Source organism: Gorilla gorilla, chromosome 5, assembly GCF_029281585.2.
Source record: "Gorilla gorilla gorilla isolate KB3781 chromosome 5, NHGRI_mGorGor1-v2.1_pri, whole genome shotgun sequence".
NCBI classification, from domain to species: Eukaryota; Metazoa; Chordata; class Mammalia; order Primates; family Hominidae; genus Gorilla; species Gorilla gorilla.
In genome coordinates, this window is record NC_073229.2 from 141,529,001 (window position 1) to 141,548,665 (window position 19,665).

The window sequence follows — 19,665 nt, forward strand, 5'->3', positions numbered from 1 at the left end:
TGGGCATTTGGGTTGATTCCAAATGATTCATTATTGTGAATAGTGCTACAGTGAACATATGTGTGCATGTATCTTTGTAACAGAATGATTTATATTCCTTTGGGTATGTAACTAGTAATGTAATTTCTAGGTCAAATGGTATTTCTGGTTCTAGATCTTTGTTCCTTCCATTCTTATAGAGCTCATCTCAGAGTTAAGGTATATCTTTCAGAACACTATTTAATTTTTAATGAACTTCTTATATTTTTCATCCTAGTATCTCAAATATAGTAGCCAATAAATATTTTTTGAACATTCAGTAACACTATTTTCATATAGTTATCACCACAAAATTGTCATAGCTAGACATGAAATAAGGATACTGAAAGAAGAAGTAATTTTGCCCAGTTCAGGATCCAGCCAGACCCAGCCAGTATTATTTCATTACTGCCTGCAAGGTCTCCTATATTTTCTCAATTTCTTCATTCAAGTTCTAGAAATAATAATGTACTGCTTTTAAAGAACAATTTCATATATCTCTAGGATTAGTGAAATAAGTGATAAGAAAAGAACTGAAACACAGAGTTTTCTGAGTATTGAGTATGTTAGTACTCACCTTTTGTCTTAAAACTTTCTGGAAGTGAGGTGCTATTTTCTCCCGTCTTATAAACCACCACTACTCTGACATTATATGAAGTATAAGGTTGTAGATTTGTGATATTACAGACATAAGCAGGACCTTGGCTGCATGAAGTTTTAACATGGTAAAACTCATTGTATTTCCACTAGAAAAAGAAGTCTCGATTAATATTTTTGTTTCTCTAAGAAAATATTCTTAAAACACAAAAATGTATAGGCTTATAGCAAGTGATTAAAATTTAAGCATTCTTTTCTATTAAAGAATAAGAACTTCTTTATGAATGATCCCAAACATTACCCCACTGCCTATAGTCGTTTTGCTTTTTATGACAAGATATAACTGATTTACATGACTGTTCATGGGAGAAGCTCAAAGTGGGACATACACCTCTGACTATATGTCATCGAGGAAGATTCAGAGCTATGACTTCTTGTTATCCCAAAGGATAGATACCTACATTTAATCAGGATGGCTAAGAATGCAAATCCATAGCTGTGGGACAACGATGGATCAAAACAATGGTAATTTCAAATCCCAGGGATTTGTTAATTTCATAGCAATAATATTTTTACATGTTTTGATTACATATTTTGATAAAGAAGTCCACAGTGACTTACAAACTAAGACTTTTTTTTTTCCTCCTAACACCCTCTTCAGACATGTAAACAGAATTCTTTATTTTTATATACTGGAAGCCTACATAGCCAAAAGAAGAAAAATTTTGCCCACTATTATGAAGCTACTAAGTAGCAAGGCTAGAAGCTAAATACAGAAAATCTTGTTTTCATTCCACTTTAGATATTGGGCCTCTATTTGCAGCTATCTGAAATTTCTTGCTCTGTGACATTGCTTTCTAAAAATCTGTATATTTGGGTCCTTAGTATCATTATTTGAAAATGATAATTTCTTAACATACAAATAGGAAAAGACAAAAAGATATGGCAATTTGTCAGGGGTTCTTGATGTATTTTCCCTGTAGAGTTTCATAAAAAGGTCAGTTTCCATAAATAAACTTAATTTATATCTTCTTTTTCACTTAACACTCATGAGGTCACATCATTTCATTAAATGGATACTTTATATTAGTTTTCTATTCAGTAAGGAATGATTCTCTATAGCATTTTCAGTCAGTAGACCACTATGTACAATAAGAAAGGGGAATAAGGGAATGGAAGGAATGAAAACTTAAAAAATAGAACTGCTGATGTTAGGGAAATTGCCTGCACTAAACTCATAAATGTATCAATCCTGCTGAGACATTTAGCTTAATAGCTTAATGAAACAGGTGCATTGAATCCATAATATTTACTGTAAACCTCAGAGAGGGAGAAATTAACTCCTGGCCAAAAAAAAAAAAAAAAAAAGTCTTAACTCTTTATGGTTCTGTCTCCTTCATTATCTGGTGGAGAAATTACCTATAGTGAATAGTCTAGGTAACCCAACATTCCAAACCATCAAGAAATTATCAGAGCTCCTTGAAATGTCAGGAGATGTTTGACCAAGGGTACCGCTGGAAAACGGTAGAGTGTTGGCATCACCACAGCAATGAATGTCTGGGCAGACCACCAACTTGGAGAGGTGCCACAGGATATCCCAGTAAATCACAAGGGTGTCAGGACTTTCCATTTGTCAGAAGCCAACAAGTGCAGGGGTGAAGGCTACCAAAGAGGGATTTTCAAATTATGTGGGTGGGAGTGAGGGGGAGTGTGAGCTAAGATGTCTGAGAGTTTGGAACTTCAGAAACTTATGGTTCTGCTAGGGATTTGCCTGAACAGCTGAGAAAAACACAATTTTAATGCGCTTCCGTGAAAAAAATTACCAAACAAAATTATTTGTTTCCTCCCCATTTTAAATATGTTCTTCTTCTATACGCTGTTGTGAGTTTCTTATATTATATAGAATTTAAGATCTAGATCAAGCTTGTCCAACTTTCAGCTTGTGGGCCACATGTGGCCCAGGACGACTTTGAATGTAGCCCAACCCAAATTCGTAAACTTTCTTTAAACATTATGAATTTTTTTAGGGAATTTTGTTTAGCTCATCAGCTATCGTTAATGTTAGTATATTTTACATGTGGCCCAAGACAGTACTTTCAGTATGGCCCAGGGAAGACAAAAGATTGGACGCCCCTGATCTAGATAGAAACTTCATCTTGTGCTCTAGTTCCCTCATTTTTCAGATAAGGAAATTTTGACAGAAATGACAGAGACAAAGTTTATCGTTTTCTTCCTGTTTCCTTTCTAAAACATTACTAATTAAAGAGACAAATATTCTCTTTTATTGCCCACTCCTCAGAGTTTCAGTATGGAGTTACGGTATTATTCCCAGCTGTCCTGTCATTGTGAGATAGGCTCAAGTTGTTCAAAAGAGACAGCACTTTCTGACTATATAGCACTCAACAACCCTTGCAGAACCACAGACTTTTACTGTACTCATAGTTAGTATTTGTAGATGGCCACTCATGTACAAATGACTCTATCTTGTATTTGCAGCTTCATGATTTTCTAAATGGTCTGCCTGGAACCTGTGTTGAGCAAATGTGAAAACAGAGGAAGTTTAGAAACAAAAAGCACTGCATGAAAGTCATGAGAACTCAACCAGGAGATCTCTGTCTGCTGTCCTTCTCCCCAAACTTGAAAGAGTGGGATGGATGACTTAATGACTCCTATTCCTTCCACGGACAGCACCCTAATAGGACTGCTGTAGGGAGAAGTCAGCCCTGGGGTTTTTCTCTGCCTGGTGACATCTGGCATCTGTCTAGATCTCCATTTCTGATCAATAAAATGAGAGGCTAGGGTGTCAATTATCTCTGAAGTCTTTTCCCATTTCATTTCTTTGATAATCTTGGAAATGAACTTTACATCCTTCCTCTTGGTTTTAGACTGAACTGCATTAAGTTTACTAAAATAGATGTCATTTTGAAAGGCACTCCTCCAATTTCTCCAATTTAACTGCATTTTTATAAGGTGGCAATTTTTTAAATAGACAACAAATCATCAGAAACATGCTCAATGGAAAAAGTCCAGTGAAACTATGGTCTTTGAGTTTATCAACTCAATATTCAGTGTTGTTCCACAGTTTTCATAGTTTTTATCTATAAAGTATAAGATCACAAAAATACCTTACATAATTTTTAAACATCCTGGGGAATAACTGCATTTTAAGAAGTAGTGAGGCCATGATTATACTGATTTGCTTTTGAGTTACCACTGAACAAAACATTTCTAACTAATCTTTAAAAATGCGTACACATACATAGGCCCAGAAATATACAAACATGCACATGCAAATATATAATAGTTAAAATAACAAGTAGCAATTATAAAAAATTAATAATCAATTTTAAGTTTATCACCATAAAAGTCAATGTAGGCTTTCCCCATCAATGAATTAATCAGGTTAATTGATGCCTTAAAATTCAGTGGGTGCTTCCTTATTGGTTAAAGCATGAAAAGTTTTGGATGAGGAATCATTTAACGTTTGCAAGCCAACAACAAAACTACTTTAGAATAAGCTGGTTTTATGGTTTACTTCTCTCTTGTTACTGCACAGTTCTTAAAATGATGAAAGAACATTTCTAAACAAGGTTTTGGTTTTTTCTTTCTTCAGTTCTTTTTCAATTTTTTTTCATAGAAAACACGAAGTTACTATGGACTTTAAACCAGAGAACCATGCTAACATCTAAACTAAGTAAAATATTATAAAATTAGTACACTATAACTTATACCCTTTTACATAAAGCCTTTTAAAAGCAAATTAATCTCCCTGAGAATTCTTCCCACCAGAAATTAGTCTGCATAACTCACTGCTTCTGCATGCCAAACATAAATCAATGAAAGTTGTCAAATATATTGTTTATTTATACATGAGCATGTTCTAGATGCATGAAAAAGGCCTTTCCAATTTATTCTATATCATAAAATAAAGACTTGCATTAAAAATCTACCTTCTGTAGCTCAACCCAAAATCTGATGAGGTTAACATTCAATGGAGCCTTCCAATTAAATTGCAAACTAGTGTTCTCTGGAACCAAGGAATAAGGTTTCTCTGGTGTGTTAAACATTTCCACAGTGACAGGATGACTCTCTGTACACCACATTTCCTCAGAGTGGCAGGCAAGAACCTTTTGGTAAAAAAGAACAATTGCTTAACCCTTTGAGAGCCTTGCACTTGAGAATGACAATAAAGAGTGCCTAGTAAACTCACTGTACCTTTAACACATAAATATTTCCACCAGACAGTCTAGTAACAAGGAGAGTGAGCCTTCCATTTGGAAATTCACTTTGTCTTAGAGGAGTTTCAGGAATTAGGGCCAGGTGTGAGATTGCCAACTGATAGCGGACTGATTCTTTAGGTCCATTTGGCTTGTGAGATTCTCTCCAAGATATAATGAGGCTGGTGTCTGACCGCACAGTTGTATTAATGAGTTGCACTGCCTCTGGTACTGAAATAAATAGCAAGGAACGATAAAGGATGCTGCAATAGCACTGAAAGATGGAAAGAAGTAGTGGAGTTTGGGTTGAAGAGTAATCATATGGTATGAGCAGAATAAATAACACATGTCCAGAAAGAAAGTCAGCCTCTTCTATAATCGTAGGTTAACAGACTGCCTAAAAGGCTCCCACTTATTTTTGCCCAGTGACCAAATCATTCTCTGACTCCAGCTCAAGGATATGGCCAATGGGGAATAACCCAATTTGGGTGAGTTTTGTGAATATCATCAGAGACATCTGAAATAAACGTCATCACCTCATAATAATCACCACCTCATCAGCTCTTAGAAAACCTTTTCAGACCTATTTTCTTTAAGGCTATACTGTTGCATAACTTTACAGCTCAGGCCTCAGTAAAATTCACATAGAAAAAAGGCTTGGTTTTTCTATAGCTCACCACATGTACAGAAACCTATGAGTATCTGGAAAAAGAGTGACACTGTGTGGTGAGACCAAATAATGTGTTTTTTGGTCAAACAATATTGATTTCAATGTTTTACCTCCTAGTTGCTTTCTATTTTGATAGAATATTATTAGTCAACTTCAGGGGTTAGAGTAAGGGTCAGGTCAAAGTTTTCTACAAACACATTTTTCTTATTAAACTTAAAAAAAGCTTACTAAAATTACTTCACATTCAGATTTTAAAAAATAAACATCGACATACACAGCACATATATCACAATATTCTGCTTGAGAAACCCACAACAAGCCCATAACTTACCTCCATTTTTAGTTTTTCCCCAAATCTCTTTTCCTGGTGGTAAATGTTCCAAAGGATCTGAATAATAATTTTTTACAGCTATCTGTATCATGTATGTTGAAAATGGTTGTAAATCTTCAATAAGAGCTATACTGTCCTGAAATTCCTGTAATTGATTTTTTAAAAATCAACATCTTATTCTTAACATTTTATACAAATTGGTAGAAATTATTTAATCAAAGAGAGAACAAAGTTAAAGGCTCAAAAAAGTTAATTTATTTTAAATTCTGGATTATTAATGGTAATACCACTGTCCAATCTATCCAGACCTGAGTTGTTCAATGTTTCCAAGAATAAATACCAAATGATTGGTAGCCTTCAGTTGGTTTTGTGGCATAAATTGTTTCACATGGGAAGTTAAATTCCTAGAAGAGGACACTATTTCATTAACATTGTATTAGAAATTCAGCAAGATGGTAGAAAACATGTGACACATATGTGAATACAATAAAATATTTTTATAGTATCTAATCACTCTTAGAAATAAAGTTTAAGAGAGTAAAAAGACTTTCCTCAGACCAATGGTTCTCAACTTTGTTTATACTTTGCTATCATCTGGGAAGTTTTAAGAAACTACTATGCCTGGGTTCTATTGCCAGAGATTCTGATTGAGTTATCTGGGGTGAAGCCTAGATGCAGAGTGTTTTTTTTTTTAAAGCTTCGATGTGCCGCCAAGGTTGAGAACCACTGTCTTAGACCACTGTTAATCAATGAGAAGACAATAAGATAGATTAAATTTAATAACAGACATGGCCAGTGCTGCCAAGTCCAATCTTGACCAGCCAAATGATCTATCTGAAATTACTTATTTTAGAAATGTGTAAAAAGGGTTAATTAGACAAAATTAAGGAAGTAATGAAAAAATCACATACACTTTATGGGAAAACATATAGTGTTTAACGTCCAACAGTTAGTCAATTTCACCTTTTGAACAGGCTAAATAAAGCCAAGCACAAAGCAAAATATTGGATATATGTGATTCCATCACTAAGACAACTGAAATACTAATGAATACATTTCATCATTTCAATGATTGAATGAATAGTGCCAATTCACTCAAGAAATAGTTAGTGAATGCCTACACAGTGCCACTAACTGTGCTAGGTGCTAGGCATACAATGATGACTAAAAACAGTATCTGCATAGCAGTATATTTCTCTGCACATAGGAAACAAAAGACAAAATATAATGTACAATTTTTATATTAGATAAATGCTGTGGAGAAGAGGTATAAGGCAGTGTTCTTTCCGTCCAGTTCATTTCTTACTCCTCAATCTTCAGTCTGCTCCATAGGCTGCAAAAATAAGTCTCTCTCATTCTGTCTGAGGATAATTAGATAATCAGGGAGGGGAATAAACCCAATTCTTTCTGGACACTCAGAAAACTGTTACCATGGCAATCCATCAATGGGCAAGAGTTGATATACTTCCTTGAAGCTTAACTTACTCCCAGTCAAGAAAACTAGAACACAATATGTTTTGATGAATCATTAGCTGTAAAAAAGTTGCGTACTAGTCCATTTCAGAACATATAGGAAATACTTTACTATGGCTCATAATTTTATATCAAAAAAGAACATCTTGTGAAAAGACAAAGACCACTAGTTCCAATCTTACCAGAATTCTATATTTCAAGTCAGAGCTGTTTTTCCTGTCATTAACTTCTGCATAATAAACCAGGTATGTTGGAGTAGGGCTGGTGATGCTATACCATGTGAGGTTTGTCTTGGCCAGAGGTAATCTGATTGTGAGGCTAGTGTTAGTGGCATTAAGTATAGTTGGTTCCACAGTGTCTGAAGCTAGAGACAGAAACGCTTTATCTAAAATAAGAAGAAACCAAAAGATTAAATATCTATACATATATATATGAGAGGAAAAGCAGATTTTTAACAAGAATAATATCAAAGCTTAGAAAGAAATTTGTAGAGCATACATAACTTTTGCTTGAAAACATAAATATGAAAATGATTTGAAATAATGTTCTCTTTGAAGAAACAAAAATGGCTGCAGCTTGATACTGTGTGTAGTATATGTAGTATGTACTGCTACAGTCTACCCAATGTCCTCTCCTTTTCTTCAAGTTCATATATATCTGATATTGTTCAGGGCAGCATGCTGGGAGGAAAACCTGTTTCTGAAGTTTGATTGCAGCCCAGACAATCATGTGACACGGTCTGGTTAGTCAGATGTTCTTATCACTGTGGCGCACCTCTGTCCTTCACCCTCCCCCAACCCAGGAGGCGGACGCTATGCAAGAGGGGCGGCAGCCATCTTGTGAGAATTGAATAAAGGACTCACTAAGGATGTTTGGGGAAAGATCAAGTCCAGGTGATTGATGGCATTGTGGAGCTCCCTGGCCACCGCTTACAACCAAACACCTTGCACGCTGCACAACTCCAGGGAGCCCCAGTCACAGAGACTACAATGGAAATCGTCTGTTCTAGACCAGTGCAGTAGCGCAACCATACCGCAGGCTTAAGCCTCGAAAAATCGCAGATCTGTCACTTGCAGCTGAACACAACTTCTTGACCTATTCACTCTCAGTCTTTATGTAAAACATCACCTAAAAATGCAGCATAATTACATAATATGCAAATAACTCCAAATATGATTTTAATATGAAATCTGACAATCTTACACCAGTTAGCCAACTCTTTAACTCATTGTGCGTGGCACTGTGCAATCTGGCTCCTGCCCGCATATCCAATCTCTGCTATGCAAAGCCATCCTTCACTCTAACCACAGTGCACTATCTACACACTGCAGGACTTCTACCCCTCCAACCCTTCACATAGGTAGTCTCTTCAGGTTGGAATGATCTTCCCCATCTGCCTAACCTTACTTAAGCCTCAGTTCATGCATCATTTTTCCTGGGAAGCCCTTTCTGCCTTCCTATTCCAGGTGAAGGACATCTCCTCTCTGTCCTCACTCCACTTCACGTGTTCTTCTACCAGTGCACTAGCCACACGCGATTTTGGTTTTGGTTTTCTTTTGCTGCTTTCTTTTCTTCATCTAGCACTAGAATGTAAGTATCTTTGGCTGAGACTGTGCTTGAATTATCTTTGTTCCACCAGAGCCCCAGGAGGGTGCCTGACATATATTAGGTATTTAGTATGTGTTGTCGATCCTTATGAATTCATATTAGCCACATATAAAATACATCCTTTGCATTTAGCAAGTAAGAAAATTAGGGGGTAAATGTCTAAGTGACAAATAACTTGATGAAGCCAGCTCCTTCACTTGCTAACTTTTTTGTCTTGGGAAGGTTACTCCAGCTCTTCTGTAAACAGAGACAATGGCCTGCTTTACAGATATTTATATATCACTCTATCCCTAGCACATGGTAAGAACATTAAATAAATGTTAGCTATTACTATCATCATTACTGAGACCAAAATGAAAAGTTAGAGAAAATAATGCTGGTCTGGTCTGGGAATTCCAAATATGAATTCCAAAATGCAGGAAAAAATGTTTAAAATTAGAAGTACATCGAAAATCTCCAACAACAGTGTCAAGGGCACTGTGAACCTAAGTTTGAGGATATTTGGAAAGTATGGGGGTTTGGAGATGGATAACCTTACTAAAGTTACAAGATGAACCACTCTCCAGTTCAACCAATATTTATCCAATATATTCAGTTTGTACTGATTTCTGATCTGAACAGAGAATGGGATACACATGTGAGCAATCAGAGCAATTATCTAATTCAAAAGTCATTGGTAATTTTCTCATTCTTTTATTTAACTGATATAATATGACATGTTGAAGTGTCAGAAACATTATTCAGGACAGAAAGACAGGTTTTTCCCTTAGATTTTTTTTTAATCCCATACATTTTGAAGACAATTGAATGCCTTCAGAAAAAAAGGACCAAGATAACTTGTAATTGCTTAAAATTTCCAGCAGATGGAGGTAAAGTATTCTTAATAATGTACCTAGAAACTAGCAACATAAAATAGACTCCATTTTTTAAAGAAAATAATGAGTATTAATCATACTCTTAATGAGTTCCAGTTAAAAAAAAAAACTCATGCTACTCTTAGGACTTCATTTTGGAGCGTGTTTGTGTATGTGGCTGGGAGGAGGATATGTGTGTGTGTCGTTCAACTTCAGATACTGCATGGACTTCTTTTTTTTTTTTTGGTAAGACTTTATTTTTTAGTGCAGTTTTAGATTCACAGCAAAATTGAGAGGAATGTACCAAGATTTCCCAGATACTCCTTTTCTCCACACATGCATAACTTTCCCCCATTATCAATACCCCTACCAAAGTAGTACATTTGTTACAATCAATGAGCCTACAATGACATCATTATCACCCAAAGTCTATAGTTTACATTAGAGTTCAGTTTTGTATTGTACATTTTACGGGTTTGGACAAATGTGTAATGACCTGTATCCACCATTATAGTATCACATAGAATAGTTCCACTGCCTTCAAAGTCCTCTCTGCTCTGTCTATTCGCCACTTCTTCCCCCAGCCTTCTCTCAACTACTGATCTTATTACTGTCTACATAGTTTTTTACTTTCCCAGAATGTCATATAGTTGATATCAGCCTTCCCCAACTTTGTTCTTCTCCTTCAATACTGCGATACCTACCTATTCTAGGTCTTTTGCCTCTCCATATAAACTTTAGAATCAGTTTGTTAATATCTACAAAATAACTTTAGCTGGGATTTTCATTGGTATTTTATTGAATCTATAGATAAGTTGAGAAGAAATGACATCTTGCCAATATTGAGTCTTCCTATCTATGAACATGGAATATCTCTATACTTATTTAGCACTTTGATTTCTTTCATCAGGGTTTTATAGTTTTTCTCATATAGATTTTTGTGCATATGCTGTTAGATATTATACCTAAGTATTTTATTTTCTGTGGGTGTTAATGTAAATGATACTGTGTGTTTAATTTCAAATTCCACTTGTCCATTGCTGGTATACAGGAAAGTGACTGACTTTTGTATATTAACCTCGTGTCCTGCAAACTTGGTATAATCACTTATGAGTTCCAGGAGTCTTTTTGTCCATTCTTTCAGATTTTCTACATAGATGATCATGTCATCTGTGAACAAAGACAGCGTTATTTCTTCATTCCCAATCAGTATACCTTTTCTTGTATTGTTGCATGCTGTGACTTCCACTGCAATGTTGAAAAGAAATTGGGAGAGGGAACATCCTTACCTTGTTTCTGATTTAGTGAGAAAGCCTCTAATTTCTCACTATTGAGTAATGATGTTAACAACAAGTTTTTTATATATGTTCTTTCTCAAGGAAGTTACCCCTATTCTTAGTTTGCTGAGGATTTTTCATCATGAATTGGTGTTGAATTTTGTCAAAAGCATTTTCTGCATCTATCAATGTGACCACCTGATTTTTCCTCTTTAGTCTGTTGATGTAGTGGACTACATTAATTGATTTTCAAATGTTGACTCAAACTTGCATAGCTGGGATAAATCCCACTTGACTGTGATACAAAACTATTTTAATATATTGCTCGATTTGATTTGCTAATATTTTGTTCAGGACTTTTGCAATTCTTGCAATATTCAAGAGAGACACTGGTCTAAAATTTTCTTTTCTTGTAATATATTTGTCTAGTTTTGGTTTTAGGGTAATTCTGGCCTAGAATAAACTCATTCATTGGCCTAATTGGAAGTAGTCCCTCTGGTTCAATTTTCTGAAAGACATTGTAGAGATGGTATAATTTTCCCATAAATGTTTGATAGAATGCACCATTGAATCCATCTGGCCCAGGTGCTTTCTATTTCAGAAGGCTATTAATTATTGATTCCACTTATTTAATAGATGTGGACATATTCAGATTGTCTATTTCTTCTTCTGTGAGTTTTGGCATATTGTGTCTTTAAAAGAATTGGTCCATTTCATCTAGGTTATTAAATTTGTGAGCATAGAGTTGTTAATAGTATTCCTTGATTATCCTTTTAATCTCCATGGGTTCTACAGAGATGTCCCCGCCTTCATTTCTACTATTAGCAATTTGCATCCACTCTCTTTTTTTCTTAGCCTGGCTAGAGGCTTATCAATTTTATTTATCTTTTCAAAGAACCAGTTTTTGGCTTCATTGATTTTTCTCTATTGATTTCCTGTTTCAATTTCATTGATTTCTACTATACTTCCTTTTTATTTTTTTCTTTTGTTTTAGTTTTGTTTCTTATTATTATTTGGGACTTAATTTACTCTTCTTTTTCTAGTTTCCTAAAGTAAAAGCTTAAATAATTTTAGATCTATTTTTTTAATACATGCAGTCAGTGCTGTAAACTTCCCTCTAAGCACTGATTTTACTGATTCCTGTAAGTTTTGATGTTTTGTTTTCATTTTTAGTTCAAAATATTTTTAATTTGAGATTTCTTCTTTTACCCATTTGTTATTTAGAAATACGTTGTTTAATCTCCAAGTGTTCTGAGATTTTCCAGCTATCTTTCAGTTATTGAGTTCTAGTTAAATGGCATTGTAGTCTGAGGACAGATATTGTAAGATTTCTATTCTTTTAAATTTGTTGAAGTGTATTTTATGGTCTGTCTTGGTGAATGTTCCATGTGAGCTTGAGAAGAATGTTTATTCTGCTGTTGTTGGAAAAATTATTAATAGTAGATAGATGTCCATTACAGCCAATTAATTGATGGTGTTATTGAGTTCATCAGTATATCCTTAGTGATTTTTTTTCTGCTGGATTTGCCCATTTCTGATAGATGTCGTGAAGTCTTCAATGGTGATAGTGGCTTCATCTGTTTCTTGCAGTTCTATCGGTTGTTGCCTCATGTATTTTGATGCTCTGTTGTTAGAGATATATGCATTAAGGATTATTACATCTTCTTGGAGAACTGATCCCTTTATCATTATGTAATGTCCCTCTTTATCCCTTATAACTTTCCTTGCTCTGAAGTCTGCTCTGTCTGAAATTGTTTCTTCTTTCATTTGATTAGCGATAGCATGATATACTATCTCCATCCCTTTACTTTTGATCTATATGACGTGTCTTTATATTTAAAGTGGGTTTCTTATAGACAATGTATAGTTGAGTCTGTTTGTTGATCCACTCAAACAACCTCTGTCTTTTAGTTGGTGTATTTAGACCACTGATGTTCAAAGTGACTACTAATATAGTTAAATTAAGATCTACCATATTTGTTATTATTTTTCATTTGTTGCCCTTGTTCTTTGTTCCTACTTTTGTCTTCCACTTTTTTTCTGACTTTTGTGGTTTTATTTGAGCATTCTAAATGATTCTATTTTCTCTCCTTTCTTGGGAATCAGTTATACTTTCCTAAAAACATTTTTCAGTGATTTGCCCTTGAATTTGCAATGTATATTTACAACTAATCCAAGTCCACCTTCAAACAACACTATACCACTTCACAGGTTTGCAGTACCTTATAATAACAAAATACTCCCAAGTCCTCTTTTCTATCCCTTGTGTCACTGCTGTGATTCATTTTGCTTAATATAAATATAAATATACACATATATATGCACACATACATACATAAGTGGATATAATTGAATATGTTATTGCTATTACTATTTTGAACAAACTATTATCCATTAGGTCAATTAAGAAAAAGAAAAACTTTTACTTTACTTTCACTTATTTATTCTCTAATGCTCTTCCTTTCTTTATGTAGATCTGCATTTCTGATCTATATCATTTTTCTTCTTCCTAAAGAACTTCTTTTAACATTTCTTCCAAAGCAGGTCTACTGATAACAAATTCTCTCAATTTTTATCTGAGAATGTCTTTATTGCTCCTTCTCTTTTGAAGGATAATTTCACAGGGTATGGAATTCTAGGTTAGTGTTTTTTTCTCTCAACATTTTAAATATTTTACTTTTCTCTCTTCTTGCTTATATAGTTTCTGAGGAGAAGTTGGATATAATTCTTATCTTTGTTCCTCTATAGGTTAAGTATTTTTTCCTCTGGCTTCTTTCAGAATTTTTTTTCTTTATCTTTGGTTTTCTGCAGTTTGAATATGATAGGCCTAGTGTAGATTTTGGCATTTATCCTTCTTGGTATTCTTTGAGCTTCCCATACCTGTAGTTTGGTATCTGACATTAATTTGGGGAAATTATCAGTCATTATTTTTCAAATATTTCTTCCAAATATTTCTTCTGTTCCTTTCTCTCTTCTTTTTCTAGTATTCATATTATACCTATCTTACACCTTGTGTAGTTTCCCCACAGTTCTTGAATATTCTGTTTCGGTTTTTTTCCTTTTTTTTTTTTTACCTTTATAGTTTTGCAGGTTTCTACTGAGATATTTTCAAGCTCAGAGATTCCTTCCTCAGCCACATCCAGTCTACTATTAAGCCCATCAAACATTCCTCATATGTTACAGTGTTTTTATCTCTAACATTTCTTTTTTTTCCTCAAATATCCATATCTTTGCTCACATTGACCATCTGTTCTTGTACACTGACTACTTTATCCATTAGAGCCCCTAGCATATTAATCATAGTTGTTTTAAATTCTCAGTCTGATAATTCTAACATCCCCGCCATATTTAAATCTGATTGTGATAGTTCCTCTATCTCTTCAATCTGTGTTTTATGCCTTTTAGTATGCCTTGTAATTTTTTCTTGATAGCTGAATATGCTGTACTGGGTGAAAGCAACTGCTGTAAATGGGCCTTTAGTAATGTGGTGGCAAGGTGTAGGGGAAGGGGAGGCATTTTATAGTCTTAGATTAGATCTCAGTTAACTTCAAGTGGGTTTTTGCTTTGCTTTTCCACTGTGAACTTCACAGGTTCTTTTCAGTCCCCCCACCCCACTTAGGTGGGACACGACGGCTGGAGTGGGCTGGGGTTGGGCACTTCTCTTTGCCCAGGTCAATTAAGCTCTGATAAAACCCGAGCAGGTCCAGCTGTGATTAGTGTATCTTGAATGCAGACCTTGTTAAGAAGAACAGAATGTTCTGGTGCCTTTCAAAATTTTTCCTTTTCCCTTCTCTCTGTGGGAAGCACAAGGAGATTTTCTAAGAAAAAAACCGGTTAAGGCTCCTGGAGGTAAAACTTATAAAATGAAGCCCCCCTATGACAGGATGCCCCTCGAGTTTCTAACTCTCAGAGTTACCCACACTGAGCCTCAAGCAATTCATCAATTACAGTTTGGATTTTTCTACCACTAACACTGCTTTCTAAAAAGATTTCAGCTTATGGGTTTTTGCTCTGGTAAATTGTAATTCTCTGTATTTACCAATCTGTCTTTCCAACTGGGGACAGCAGTTTGCTCTGTGACCTCACTTCTCTTGTGGATCCAAGAAGAGCTGTTAAGTTTTCAGTTTGCTCAGACTTTTACTTGTTTTTGGGTGGAGTGGCAATTTCTAAGCTTCTGGGCCAGAAACCAGAAGCCACATGAACTTTTAAAATCTCTTAAATTTCTCAAAGTGAAAAATAAATTATTTTACAAAAATACAAAGTAGGCTTTATTTATAAATTTTAACATTTTTCAATTTACGTATTTTATAACTGAAAACATTTAAACAAAGAGAGTTTATGTCATTCATATCTGTCCCTCTCCAGAGGAGAGTTATAGTTAATTTAGAATGATATTTGCACCTTAGTGGCAAAGACAGCTTTGACAAAATACCAATGAGGCCATGCAATTCTGTTTTTGTTTTTGTTTTCAGACGAGTCTCGCTCAGTCGCCCAGGCTGGAGTGCAGTGGCGCAATCTGGGCTCACTGCAAGCTCCGCCTCCCAGGTTCAATCCATTCTCCTGCCTCAGCCTCCTGAGTAGCTGGGACTACAGGCACCTGCCACTACGCCAGGCTAATTTTTTTGGCAATACTGTTTTTGTTTTTGTTTGCATGGTTTTTAGATTTCAACAATGTTTTATTATGACTGTCAGTAGAAAATATATAGTCAGTTCTGCTATAACATGATACATGCCTTTCTAGGAATCATTGCACTATACAAATCACACAATAAAATTCACAGTTTATGGGAAAAGTACGATGAGGGGCATAACACTAAAAACTTCATCAGTGACATTTTTTAAAAAAAGATAAAAACTTAATAAAAATGGTAGCACAGGCTTACTCATGTTAAATGGTACTACATATTATAATAGTATATATTAATAGTTAATGATTTGATACCTAATACTGCATACTGCATAGTAACAGAAGTATGACCTGTTACCTTGAAAACAAGGTTGTATGCAATGCTTTTTGACACCACTGGGAGGCCTAAAATATCAGCAAAGGAGAAATAAGAGAAAGAAGAGAAATTATGGGACTGAGAAGAGAAAGAGGCCAGGCAGAGAGAACAACAGGACGCAGGTTTCCCATGTCTAAAGTTGCCCACCACACCCTGAGCTGTGTTTACACATAGAAGTAATTTGTGATCCAGGGCAAACAGCAATCACAGTGCACATAGAAGACTGGCAGAGTTTGGAGCAAGGACGAGAGCACAACAAAGGGGCTAAAGGGACAGCCTTGGAGAAGGAGATGTTATGAGATTTTTCTGACCCTAAATTGGGAGAACAAGCTGATTACGAATGTGACTTTATTACCTGGAAAAGGCTGCATAACTGAACTGTAAGCCAAGATATGCCTACTCCTTAGGGCCTTCACCTGGGAAACGATGGCCCCATTTCCTTTCTTTGCTTGATAAATCTGTGTGCTGTCCTTTGCTGTGATGATCCAGTATATAAAATCTCCATCCACAGTTAAGCTAACAAGGGTTTTTCCTGCTGTTAAAAACATAAGGAATATAAAGAACAAAATTAATATCTTACATTTTTTACTCTAAACAATGTATGAAATTTTTTCTATAATTGCTAAATTTTGAATCTATTATTTCAACATTAAAAAATACCTCTATTTTATGTCATTTGACTAAGGGTTTTAGAGATATTCTCTCATTTTAGCACCATATCAAGCCAATCAGGTAACTACTATTATTACTAACCTCATTTTGTGGAAAGGCAAACTGAAGTTTAAAGGAGTTAAATAATCTGCTCAAGGCCACCAAAGGGCAGACCCAGGATTTAAAACCCACCTATGTGACTCAAAATCAAATAATGCCAACCTGAGGGAAGTATTAAATGATAGGCATAGGGCTCAGTGCGTTTCTCAATATTTTTATCAGTGGTTTGGAATGAATGCATAGTAAACATATTCATCAACTTTGCAGATAATAAATGATTATCACCATCACTAGCAGGTTCAGTTACAGTCTTGAAATTCAAAAATATCATAACAGAATCAGGAAATTGATTCAAATTTGATAGGAACAAATGTAAAATCCTAAATTTAAGTTTCATATCAATTCTGTAAATGAATGAATGAAAGGGATCTGGCTTAATAATAATGAATGTGGAAAAGACTATGGTCTTTCAGTGGCAGGCATCCTAAAGATCTGATTCCACTTTTGGCTACAACAAAAAGACCTTCACAGTTAGAGTCTCCCTTCACTGACAAGAACACATTGAGAGTGCAGTGTCTTTATGGGGGAAATATTTAAGAGAATATCAACTAGCTGGAATGAAATCACGGGAGGGCGACTAGGACGAAGATTTAGATGCCACATTGCCTGGGGAGCAATTGAAGATACTTGAATTTTTCCTCCAAAGAAAATGCTTGATTCCAGCATGGTGGCTCACGCCTGTAATCCCAGCACTTTGGGAGGTCAAGGCAGGCAGATTGCTTGAGCCCAGGAGTTCAAGACTAGACTGGGCAGCATAGCAATACCCTGTCTCTACAAAAAAAAATACTAAAATTAGTGAGGCATGGTAGTGTGCACCTGTAGTCCCAGCTACTTGGGAGGCTGAGGCAAGATGATCACCTGAGCCTGGGAGATGGAGGCTGCAGTGAACCATGATTGCACCACTGCACTCCAGCCTGGGCAACAGAGTGAGACCCTGTCTCAAAAAAAAAAAGTGCTTACAATGAGCTACAACAGTTATCTCTGCATAGTTGAATGGCTATCATGTGGAAAGTGATTAAATTATTCTTTGTAAATTTAGAGGTAAGAACTAAGACTAATGAATGGGAGAAATGAAGAGAAGACTGGCTAAATATAAGAAAAAAACTAATATTCATAATTGTCCAAAAGCTTACACATAATTCCTTATAAAGTAGCAGGGTTTTTTAAAGAAACAGTTGTTTAAGCATGACTATTTTTAAAGAAAAAATTTCTTGCAACATCATAACATCTAAATGATCCCTAAAATCTTTCTAATTTTCTAATTTTAGGATTTTAATTACAGGTTTATGAAAAACTGACCAGTTTTATACATATATAATGGTCTACTAGGTAATTCTTGTGTCTTGTGTATCAAATATTAAAGAAAAAAATTATCCTGACACTTGTTAAAATGGTAAGAAAGACTTTAGTCAAGATAAGTGCAATAGCGCACTAGGAAAGACAAATATTGCAACATAGCAAAGACAGTTGGGGTTTTTATAGCCAAGAAACTGAATGAGGAAGTCATTGGGTGGAAAAATACAGGGACTAGCATCCAGGATAGAGAAATCCTTATTAAATTAGCCTAATGGGATTCTTGCTAAAGGCAGGCCAAGAGCCTAAACAGGATTCTTACTTAAATCAGACCAATGTCCATCAAGGGTGGGAGATGAAGAACTTGATCAGGTATCAGTGGTAGGGGGTTCTCCTAAACTGACTTTGTAGGATTCTTGCTAAAACTGAACTCAGCAAGGATGGACACATGAAGACCAAGGTTGAGGCCTAGTCAAGAAGAGGACTCAGAGGAGCATATCCACATTTTGATCAAAGAAAAGGTCTTTGTCACAGGTTTAACAGAAACAAGTAATATAACTAAGCAGGAATCATTCAAAACATTACCTCTATCATTAAATCTATTTAATGATAGGAATTGTTTCTAAAAGGCCTTGTTTCTAAAAGGCCTCTAAACATAGGAATTGCTTCTAAAAGGCCTTGGTTGACATGTCAACAAAACCTATATACAATTATAACACATACACACATATTTGCAATTTCAAAACTTTACTGTATAATCCAGCAGTGACCAATAGATTTCAGTGATGATGGAAATGTTTTATACCTACATTGTCCACTACAGTGGCCATTAGCTATTTGTGGCTTTTGAGCACTTGAAGTTTAGCTAGTGTGACTGCGAGATTAAAATGTTTAATTTTATTTAATTTTAGTTTTTTTTTTTTGAGACAGTCTTACTCTGTCACCCAGGCTAGAGTACAGTGGCACCACCTTGGCTCACTGCAACCTCCACCTCCTGGGTTCAAGTGAGTCTTCCTGCCTCAGCCTCCTGAGTAGCTGGGATTACAGGCATGCACCACTGTGCCCAGCTAATTTTTGTATTTTTAGTAGAAACAGGGCTTCACCATGTTGGCCAGGCTGATCTTGAACTCCTGACCTCAAGTGATCTACCCACCTCGGCCTTCCAAAGTGCTGGGATTACAGGCATAAGCCATTGCACCTGGCCTTAATTTCAATTAATTTAAACTTAAATAACCACATGTGGCTAGTGATTACCACACTGGGCAATGAAGAGTAATTTTAAGAGTATATGGGGTATTTAGAGTATATATTTTTTTCTGTTGAATTACTCCTAATTAGGAGACTTCCAAATTGTACTCGACTTTCGAATATTTATTCTACAAGCATTTGAATTTCAACAAATAGACTCAGGTATTGACCAATTCATGTTGAAAGTGGAATCTATGGGATCATCAAAGTGGAAATAATTTAGGATAGCGGGAAGATCGTGCATGTTGTAGTTAGACCCAGTTTCAACTCCTTCTAACTAACTGTGGCCCTTGGGAAAAGTTACC

General features: G+C 35.5%; 1 protein-coding gene across 2 annotated transcripts in view; it reads right to left on the reverse strand.

Moving 5' to 3' along the window:
• ROS1 (ROS proto-oncogene 1, receptor tyrosine kinase) overlaps positions 1–19,665 on the reverse strand; it is a 139,198-nt gene that overhangs the window by 49,574 nt on the left and 69,959 nt on the right. For both annotated transcript variants that reach the window (XM_055390703.1, XM_055390702.2), the window contains 6 exons: positions 16,404–16,583; positions 7,489–7,691; positions 5,834–5,978; positions 4,831–5,063; positions 4,566–4,742; positions 596–764 (listed from right to left, as the gene is read on the reverse strand). In XM_055390703.1, the coding sequence (XP_055246678.1) occupies positions 596–764; positions 4,566–4,742; positions 4,831–5,063; positions 5,834–5,978; positions 7,489–7,691; positions 16,404–16,583 (1,107 nt within the window). The remainder of the gene's footprint in view (positions 1–595; positions 765–4,565; positions 4,743–4,830; positions 5,064–5,833; positions 5,979–7,488; positions 7,692–16,403; positions 16,584–19,665) is intronic.